The following is a 10,915-nucleotide window of genomic DNA, read 5'->3' on the forward strand; positions in this document are numbered from 1 at the left end:
CACTAACATTACCCCCGGAAATATCTCGACTTGTATTCAAGATAAAAGGATATTTTCTTAATCCAAATAAAGACAAGTGAATAAGCTTTACGATATACCAATAACTCTAAATGCCCAAAAATTGACGAGAGCCTGATTCCACCACGCTGCCTCACATATTCTCCTGATCTTTCCCCTTCACCCATCTGTTTAGGCTCTTCATATAAGTTTTTCTGGGTCTACGCCTACCTCACTTGCCTTCAGTTTTACCAGTAAGAGCTAGACGTTCAGAATTACATCATCATCATCCAGTGCCAGATCTGCAACAGACATCAGCGATCATGGTTCTCCATTCATTCCTTTGCTCGGATGCTCTTAAAAAAGCTACATTTCCCTGATCTTTCCCTGTTACCCATTTGTTTAGGTTCCTTAAGTAGGTTGCTCTGGGCCTACCCCTGCCTCGCTTGCCTTCAATTTTGCCAGTGAGAGCTAGATGTTCAAGACCCTTATGTCTATTCTGGTGTCTCAAAAACTGCATTTGTCGTTCCCCGATTATTCTTAACAGTGAGCGTCCCACATGGGCTTCTAAAATTACATAAAAGTCACACAAAAAAGGGGAAAAATTTATCACATTTTCTTCCACAACTTACAGCAGCCAGCTGCCCATAGCCTTTGATAGCCAGGGAAACGTGCTTGTCGGTAGAATTTTTGGCGTTCATGATCGTCCGGAACTGGATGAGCAAAAACTGCAACAGAAACAGAATTCCAAGAAATAGGCAAAACGTTAAAAAAACACCTTACCACTGATACATGCTAGACATGATTCAAGACAGGTCTTAATTATTCTTTCTGCATTACATGAGATATTACACCCACTAACAGTGGTTTCTTTAAAGTAGAGGCTCATCAACCATAAAATAATAATAATAATAATAATAATAATAATAACAATAAGGGTAATGGTAACGATAATAACAATAATAGTAATAGTAATAATAATGATAATAATACCAACAATAACAATAATAAAAATAAAAATAACAGCAAATATTATAATAATTAAAATAATAGTTCATTCATCATAATCTAATTAAGACCTTGAACTTCCAAGGAAGAGGAAAAGTTACAGACCATGCCAGCTACTAAAGGTAGTAGAGAAAGTACAGAAGTGCAGATCTAATTGTTGGGAAAATCTGGGTATGTACAGAATGTCGCTTTGATGAAAGTTACGCAACCGTCAAGGTCCACAAAACTTTCCAATAAAACAGATTTAACCCTATCCGTATGTCATGTTTTACTATCGTATCCATACCAGGTGGAGAACTCTGTGCCACCACTTAACCCTATCCGTACGTCATGTTTTACTATCGTATCCATACCAGGTGGAGAACTCTGTGCAACCACTTAACCATATCCGTACGTCATGTTTTACTATCGTATCCATACCAGGTGGAGAACTATGTGCAACCACTTTCCAAAGAGGAAATTTACTCGTTAATCCGATCCGTATGTTTTGAATAGCAGTATGTCAAAATGATTTTTGGAGAAATACTGAAAGTTTCGAAGAGATCTTCGTACTAGAAGTATTCTAAAATGTGAAGAATGCAACCCCGGGAGTACAAAATGACCCCAGGGTGTACAGATAGGGTTAAAGAATTAGATACCGCATCAGGTCCTCATTATGAGGAAATCCCTGCCAGAGACACAAATTACAAACTGATGTAGTTCAAAATGTTGCCTTTCGCAACAGAATAGAACTGTTTATGGTCGTGAAAGTTTCAAGGCTCCTTTTATTCTTAAACCAACAGACCAGGGCAATCAGATGTACACACATACCAGGGCAATCAGATGTACACACATACCTTGAACACTGAGCCTTCGGTCTGACCCTCTTGTGCCCTCTGTACTAAAGCATCACAAATCTGAAAATGTCAAAGTGAACCAAAAATCTGAAAATGTCAAAGTGAACCATAAATCTGAAAATGTGAAAATGCATCACAAGTCTGAAAATGTCAAAATGAACCATAAATCTGAAAATGTGAACCATAAATCTGAAAATGTGAAAATGCATCACAAGTCTGATAATGTCAAAATGAACCATAAATCTGAAAATGTGAAAATACATCACAAATCTGAAAATGTCAAAATGAACCATAAATCTGAAAATGTGAAAATACATCACAAATCTGAAAAAGTGAAAATGCATCACAAATCTGGAAATGTGAAAATGCATCACAAAACTGTAAATGTAAATGTCAAAATGCATCACAATTCTGATAACATCTAACTGCACCCCAAATTAGAGCATGAGAAGCAGCAGAAGACATTAAATTCTACCCCAAAAAAAATTTGATACAACAGATATCTCGAATTTACTTTAAGAATCAAGCAAACAAAAACAAAGCGTAAAGACAGACTCACTTCCTTCACGAAAGACTCCAATGCTGCGGCCCCTGCGTGGAGGATCTCCCGGTTGTGATGTCGGCTCCACTTCAAAAGCTTGTCGAACAGGTTCTAAATTTTTTTTTTAAAAGATAAATACAGTATAGTGTGGGATATTGAGCACACCTGTATATAAACCACACCCACTAAATATTTTTTTTTAAAATCTGAACCCTTTATTCACAAATAAACCGTCAATACTGGTTTATGAGCCGCAGTAGATTTGAGAGTCTCGAAAAGTACTAACCCAACTGCTGGACCGTGTTTCTTAGAGTACGCTAAAGTGTGCACACACACATACACACACATACAAACACACACACACACACACACACACACGAACACACGCACACACACACACGAACACACGCACACACACATACACACACACATGCACACACACACACACGCACACACACACATACACACACACACACACACACACACACACACACACACACACACACACACACACACTGTACCTGGTAATCGTCCATCAAGTACTGCTGGAACTGCCCGGCGTGTCTGGTGAGCAGCTTGAGCCCAGCCTTGGGCATGTCGTAGCGAGTGTGCTCGATATTGGGGTCAATGGCCATTCTCATGTACTTGAAAATCTCATAGGAATATTTGGATCCTGGCGTAGACAAATTGGAAATTTGAGAACAGATAGAAAGAGAGAGAGAGAGAGAGTGAGAGAGTGAGAGGGGTGGAAAAGTGAGAGAGAGAGAGAGAGAGAGAGAGAGACAGAGAGACAGAGAGACAGAGAGACAGAGACAGAGACAGAGATAGAGACAGAGAGAGACAGAGAGAGAGAGAGAGAGAGGGGGGGGGGGAGTGTTTGTTACTATAATAAAAATAATTGATTCCCGTCATTTTCTCTCTGCGTCGGTTCCCAGGCTGACCCGGTGCAATACAGAAATTATTGTACACATTTTATGACCAGTCGATCTTCCAAATCCCACCTTCTGTTTCCCATCTCTCACCTCTTGTTTCCCATGTAGCGTAACCAATTTTCCATATCCCATATCGTGACATTAATTCTGTAAGGGCGCTTCGTTTTCCTTCATCTCATGGGATGCAACACTTGAAGCGCGGTGAAACGACAAACTAATGAGCCGGGATCTGGACAATAAAGATGGGCCTTATCTTGTATTTTACCTTCTTCCGCAGAGTGAGTGAAATTGAGCATGAAAGCTGTCAGACCCTCCAGGCATCCACTAATGATAGCCAGCTCTGGTTTTTTGGTCTTTGAGGTCATCTACAGAAGAGCAAAGACACAGAAAAATACATGCTTTTCTGCCGGCATCATTTTAAAAAATACAGTATATATTATATATATATATATATGCAGTTTTTACAATTTTACAGGACAGCCAAAAAACTGAATAGTCACCAAGAAAGAGAGAGAGGGGGAGAGTGAGTGAGTGAGTGAGTGAGTGAGTGAGTGAGTGAGTGAGTGAGTGAGTGAGTGAGTGAGTGAGAGAGAGAGAGAGAGAGAGAGAGAGAGAGAGAGAGAGAGAGAGAGAGATCTCAGAAACAGACAAAGAGAGAGAGACAGAGACACACAGACAAAGAGAGAGAAAGAGAAAGAAAGATAGTGTGTTTGTCTATGCATCATGTACTCATTTTCCTTTGGGAATGGCCTAAAGACACTTCAGTCAGTAGCACTGCCCCGGGAGGTGATTTATTGTTTTAGGTTCCAAAAACCTACAAATGATAAATATAACTAACATCCTGGTACGGACGGACAAGCATAAATATAACTAACATCCAGGTACGGACAGACAAGCATAAATATAACTAACATCCAGGTACGGACGGACAAGCATGATGTGAGTACCTCCATTCTCAAGGAGCTCGTGTACAGGCCCACCAGTCTGTCGGAGTAGGGCGTCATCAGCTCAGGGAACACCTCGGCTATCACACCCAACAGGTAGTAAATGTTTGCCTTCACTGGGGATGCACACAGCATAGAGTATTTCATTTCCACACATAAATTATTTCATTTCCACACATTAAGTATTTTACTTCCAAACATAAATTATTTCATTTCGACACATTAAGTATTTTACTTCCACACATAAAGTATTTCATTTCCACACATTAAATATTTTACTTCCACACATAAAGTATTTCATTTCCACACATTAAGTATTTCATTTCCACAAAAAAAGTATTTCATTCCGACACATAAAGTACTTCATTTCCACGTATAAACTATTTCATTTCTGCAAATAAATTATTTCATTTTCAACACATGAAGCATTTCATTCCCACACAAAAATTATTTAAGTCCCACACTTGTTATTTATATTAGCACTTACTATGACTTCAAACATATATCCTGAGCAAGCTGTTCAAACATCCTAAGCAAAATGTTTCAGGAGAGAGGACAAACTTACTGTTCTTTCACAAATTGTATCTACATAGTGTATCTTTTCTTGCCTTGTTCAATATTTAGAATTTGAATTTCAACCAAATATTTCATAAGTAAATGCACCAATACATTAGATTTCAAAAAATCAATACGAATTTTATTTTTTATTCCAGGCATAGTTCATCTGAACAACTAACCAAATACATGCTCCCTCCCAAATAGCTATCTTAGAAATTTCAAAATCCAATTGTACAAAAGAATTCCTTACAAGTAAGCCACAGAGCAAACAAACAAAAAAATCAATTAACCTAAAAAAAAAATACAGCAGACGAACAAGTATATAAGTAAACTGTCAATTTAAAAACAGTTACACATCCACACCTGCTTTCACTGCTTCAAAATTAAAAGAAACATCATCATTATGAACATTAAAAAGCTTCTTTTTTTTTTTTAATCTTAAGACGAATACAGACCTGTTGCTGATAATTTGGATGCTTTTGTAAGTTCATTGAAGAACTTCTGAATCATCTTATCCACTTTGAGTTCTTCCCCCAAAGATGAACCAGCAGTGAGTTCTAAGAGCTGTGGATGACAGTCAGAATTTCACTTACTCTAAAAGAAGCAAAATATCCCAAGCAGAGTAAAGAGTCTAACTTATACACTAACAAAGACTAATTTCCCCAAACAAACAGAAAATTCCATTTTGCACATCAGAAATGCAGAAATCACACGATCGAAAAGACTTTTTTTTTTTGTCTTTGCAACCTGTATTTCGAATACTTCAATGAAACCAATAAAGAAAAAATTATTCTCAATTTTAAAGCAATATTATGGGAAGCAAAGACTTTCACGAATGATACCATAATGGCTATTGCAATCAGAAACAGTAATCTTCCTTTTCAGCTAAACCAAAAGATGTGTTACAAAGCATGGGCAATCAAAGCTGAGGAGATAGTAAGACTTGATACTTTGATCAATACTGGAATGGCTGCATTCTTCACTTTGGCAAATCTGTCACAACTGTAGACGGCTAGGGTGGCCTCCTGAAATGCAATATGGACAAGAGAAAAGTTAACACAATTTTCTAATCATCATTAAAAATACAACTATCTGCCATTGTAAATAAATTAAAAGACCTTTAGACGATAACAAAACAAAATCTGTTCAGTGCATCTGTAGCTTTTTCATTTACTTTCATCGTTGTTATATAAATTTCTTAACTCTTCATTTTTTAAACTATATTCTCTACAGGCACGATAGGAAGGGGGAAACAGCTGTAATCATAAAATTCACAAATGAAATTGTTCTTCGGAACAAAAATTACCTTCTCTGAGAAAAAAAAAGGCTCAACATATCAATACCTGGTCACTCTTCAGAACGAAACAAAACAAAAACATAAAGATGTTACAGTAAGAGTGTGACGAAAGTTAATTTGCAAGTGCCGACAAACCTTGATGTCCACAGCGTACGGCAAAACATTCCTTCCCACCTTCTGAATGAGACCAGAGATGATGTCCAGAGCAGCCGACTTGCCATTCTGGATCTGACAGAAAACAAAATCTTTATAAAATCCATACATTGACAGTCTCTATACCTACCCATTTATCATCACCAGCATAATTCTTTGGTAGAGAGTATCATGGAAGAACATAAAGCACTATAACATTTCTAAAAAATACTATCTTCATCTAAATGATGTACTGGAAGAAGGAAAAGAAATTTTGCTGTTTTGAAGACTTTTCATAAAAATTGTATATATATTTAACATTCCGATTTGTACCACTGCTTGATGTGTGTTCAGGCATAATATATAAAGGAATATTAAGGCAAAAGTAAGTAAGGTGCTTTGAAGATATTTGAAGTCCTTTTTTCCTTCCCTAGATTTTTCAACGAAAGCAGTCATTTTTCACACATACATATATACTTTGATTATAACTCACCTCCTCCGAATTCTGAGTCTTCTGTAAGAAACTGATCAAGCCTGTGTCTTTAGCAAAGACAAGTGAACAGACATACTCTGGAACAACAGTAAACAAGTTAGGGCATGAGATGTCAATATGAAATATAACCAATAAGCTTTACCCTGCGACAAATCATAATAATAATAATTCTAATTTGTTTACCCCTCAAAAAAACCTGAACCTGCAAGCACTTTTTTCTTCTTGCAGATTAGTCATGAATGCTTTTGAGTTTAAGGCATCTCAGCTCATATTGACGATATAATAATGAGTGTCTTCTTTAAAACCCATTTCCACCTGAGTTGCCTCCCTGAGCAGACACACCCACCTGGGCTGCCTCCAGACACACCCACCTGGGCTGCCTCCAGACACACCCACCTGGGCTGCTTCCAGACACGCCCACCTGGGCTGCCTCCAGACACACCCACAAATTTAGCTACCCACACGAAAACTGCAGTAAAAAAACTTTCCTTCCAAACAGCCACAAAGTTAGCGGACAATAAACATACAGAAGCGCAAAACGGTAACCCTAAAGTAGTTTTTTTTACTTGGAAATAATGGACTGGAGGTTTTATAAAGACAAAGATGGATTTGGATTTTCTCTTTCAAGTCAAGTGGCTGCATGTAAAAAGTGATGTAGGACGTAAAAGCAAAGAGTTAACATCAAACTGGCGAAATTTGCAAATTATGGAATATTTTGCGATGTAGCCTCCAATTATCCTCCACTATACTGTACTACATTAACTGAATTGTTGACAGTAGTAAACCAAAGTTCCTCATATGGCTATGACTGGGCTTGACAACAGGAGAGGAGACTGCAAGTCAGTGTGACAGGGAGTGACAGAAGCCAGAAAAGTGGAAGAGTAAATTTGTTTGTAAAGTGTACTTTCAAAGAGCAAAGCCTCGAGAAAACCATGAAGAATTTGTCCTCAAGGAAAGGTATTACAAGTTAGTATCCTGTGGGAAGCTGAGTAGATCAGACCACAGCTAAATCTGATGTGCGGAGGAGCAAAGCTAGATTCTAGACTGCTCAGATCAAGATCTAAAGAGTGTACTTTCGCTTTCAAGTTCAACGAAGGGAATATACACCGGTCGGAATGCAAGATAGATGTGGGTGCATCGTACCTGTTTCTTCTTCCTTTATCTCATGTTGGCAAACCTGTCGAATATCGTCGATGATAACTTCTATTTGCTCTCGATTACTAGAGATTGATGCATCAATAAAATCATGCAGAGACTGCAAAAAGTTTGCTACATTTGCCGCCATGGTCGATGCCCGACCATAATAGCATCGCAAGTTGCTATTTTCATTCAAGTCGTTGGCCACGGACAATATGAGATTACCAGCCAAAATAAGCTAAAATATTGCAGTTCTCAACCAAAAACCAGCAAATTAATCAACTCTCTCTCTCTCTCTCTCTCTCTCTCTCTCTCTCTCTCTCTCTCTCTCTCTCTCTCTCTCTCTCTCTCTCTCTCTCTCTCTCTCTCTCTTTCTTTCTTTCTCTCTCTCTCTCTCTCTCTCTCTCTCTCTCTCTCTCTCTCTCTCTCTCTCTCTCTCTCTCTCTCGCTCGCTTGTTCCCAAGTTCCGCTAGTTACAAATGATATCGACAGCATCTATAGCCAATATTATTATAATCTTTTCTTTTTAAACTCAAGATCGCCTTTCCGCAGCGAAAACAGTACTTTTGTACAGTTGCGAGCACAGAATTTGATTTATAAGCATGATAATAATAATCTAATTTTTTATGTTGTCAATCTCAGTGCTCTATGCCAACGAAACGTAGACAGCAGCCGGCCACAGAATTCCACACTTCTAAGTGTAGAATTCTGTGCAGCCGGCACACTTTCAGCTCAGTGCCTTCCATATTATGACATGCCTGATCGGGCTCGGGACCCGGTGCTCCAGCGAGCTCAGCATCCTGGGAGCATAATAATATATTATCATATTTTATTCTACCGAAGGAAGTACAGTAGGCCTATAATATAACACACGTATTCGGCTATGAATTATCCTTGGCACTATATTCTACTGATTTCTCAGTTCTGGTGGACTGGCCAAGTTCATCGGATGGACGACTCTCGCCTCCCGAAGAGATACTCTATGCATGCGTCGTGAGCAAGGAGGTTAAATACAATAGTAATTATACGTCCTTGGTTGTGAGCAAGGATCTACAGCAATTGTATAACCTCCTTGGTTGTGAGCTGACTTTAGACTTTAGGCAAAAGCTTTCTCTGCGGACAAAAAAAAACCGCTACAAATTAGATGCGTGGGGGGCATTCCTGAAGCAATGGGACATTATATTCCATTTACCACCACGACCGGAAAGAATTTTAGCTGCCTCGCGATTATACAGTTTGGCGCTCCTTATAAGTAAAATATCTGGAGTCACTGAGTTCGAATTTAAGAGAGACGCACCAGAGAGACAATGAATGGATCCAGCAGGCAGCTTTAAAAAAGACTAAGCAGAGCCTTGAATCCCTCCCTGCCTTATAGTCATCCCCAAGAAGGTACAGTTGTAAGGTCCTTCGCTCGTCCCACAAATCCCGTGCCACCCAACTGCAACAGACATTAATCGGCCTGATCACCTGCCCCCCCCCCCCCCCCAAAAAAAAAAAAAAACGAAAGAAGAACATCGTAACAAAATATTAAACAGTATAACTAGCTAGCCTAGTTAATTATTACATAGCCTACAATTGCATGGTAGCCTACTTGTCTCCCCTTTCGCACTTCTCACGTCGGGAGGCAATAAGATATCAAAGATTCCCTATTACATTACATGTAACTAGTGTTTTCTTGCTTTGAGAATCTTTGACGATATGACGAGTCCTCCCGGGTCTTATGGGTCTTCAGGCGGAGCCTAAGATGGTTAAAAATACCTCTTGGATGCGGGGGACATTAATATGTAGGCCTATATTACTGTTTTCAACAAGATGCTTATCTAGAATATGGTCAAAACCATGACTAATCGTGAGTTGGACTATAGTCAACTCACAGTGGCCTAGTGGGGTTATCACAACACATGTCTGTAGGCTACAATGAAACCTCTTTACCCGTTGGAAGCCCCCCCTTCCCCCCAACCCCATGCGCCCCCTTTCCTATAGGTCCTACTATACAGTGCAGCCCTCGATCCCCACTTTACGCTAGGCTACATAATATAACAACACTCGCAATTAAAATACCTTAAGATATCGTTTGGATAGTTGGACACCAAAACATTAGGAACAACTATAGCCTACTTTATATCCACGTATACAATTGACGTACTTTAATTTTCGTTTGGAAAGAAAGTGAGCGAAAGAGTTGAGGATAGTTTTCAGGACCAGAGTTAGTATTGAGAGAGTGCGTGGTCGCCTAGAGTGGTGGCTCTCGGTCACTGGCAACCTTACGTAAGGTTTGGAGTTCGAATCCCGTCACTGGCTCGATCGGACGCTGTGTCAACACAAGGATCCTTGGGAACTGGAAATCACCCAAGTGGGAATCCGGGTACCGACGCCGGCTATAGACATCGGAAATATCTTGTCAGGTTTTTTAAAGTTTGAGCGTTTATAGGGAGCTTAAATTCTTGTCCTCTTATCGCTTCTCTGAAAGCCAATTTGTTCCCCTGAGTTTTCTAGGTTCTGCAGGGGGGATGATAGTTAAAGCGCTTATATTATAATGCTGTAGAGTGTGGGGCTATTATAATAAATTATTATTGTGACGGGTGGTACTTACAATAAACTGAGGTGTGAAAACTTAGATACGCCCTTGTCAAAAACACAATTTCGTTCACAGCAGATGCAAGATTTCGTTCAGTGATGTGTGGCAAAGACACGACAAACTAAACCTCTTAATATGACACTATGTTATCGTATGACAAAATGTGTACTATCAAAAGTTTAACGAGAATTGACGAGTCCGAAGTCCCCCCGTGTCCAAAGTCCCCGCCCTTCCCTCAATTTGCAGTCATGTTATTATCATTATTATTATTTTATTAATATATTATTATTATTAGGCCCCTATTATTATGCAACTCGGGATCTCCTGAAGGTCAAATCTCGCTAGAACACAGAATTCTACACTTAGTCAATGATCTTTGACTTAGTGTAGAATTCTGTGCGCTAGAAATAATAAAAATTGCACAATAAACTGCGAAATAATAAAAATACGAAGAAAGACGCG

General features: G+C 39.1%; 1 protein-coding gene across 1 annotated transcript in view; it reads right to left on the reverse strand.

Moving 5' to 3' along the window:
• LOC101854982 (DNA-dependent protein kinase catalytic subunit) overlaps positions 1-8,129 on the reverse strand; it is a gene marked incomplete in the record, with an annotated part of 122,273 nt that extends 114,144 nt beyond the window's left edge. The window contains 11 exon segments of the mRNA XM_035972423.1: positions 630-725; positions 1,842-1,901; positions 2,401-2,493; positions 2,904-3,055; positions 3,580-3,679; positions 4,262-4,374; positions 5,272-5,380; positions 5,767-5,841; positions 6,249-6,341; positions 6,739-6,815; positions 7,882-8,129. Coding sequence (XP_035828316.1) covers positions 630-725; positions 1,842-1,901; positions 2,401-2,493; positions 2,904-3,055; positions 3,580-3,679; positions 4,262-4,374; positions 5,272-5,380; positions 5,767-5,841; positions 6,249-6,341; positions 6,739-6,815; positions 7,882-8,023 — 1,110 coding nt within the window.
• Between the last annotated feature and the right edge of the window lie 2,786 nt (positions 8,130-10,915).

Source organism: Aplysia californica, unplaced genomic scaffold (assembly GCF_000002075.1).
Source record: "Aplysia californica isolate F4 #8 unplaced genomic scaffold, AplCal3.0 scaffold00688, whole genome shotgun sequence".
In the NCBI taxonomy this organism is placed as follows: domain Eukaryota; kingdom Metazoa; phylum Mollusca; class Gastropoda; order Aplysiida; family Aplysiidae; genus Aplysia; species Aplysia californica.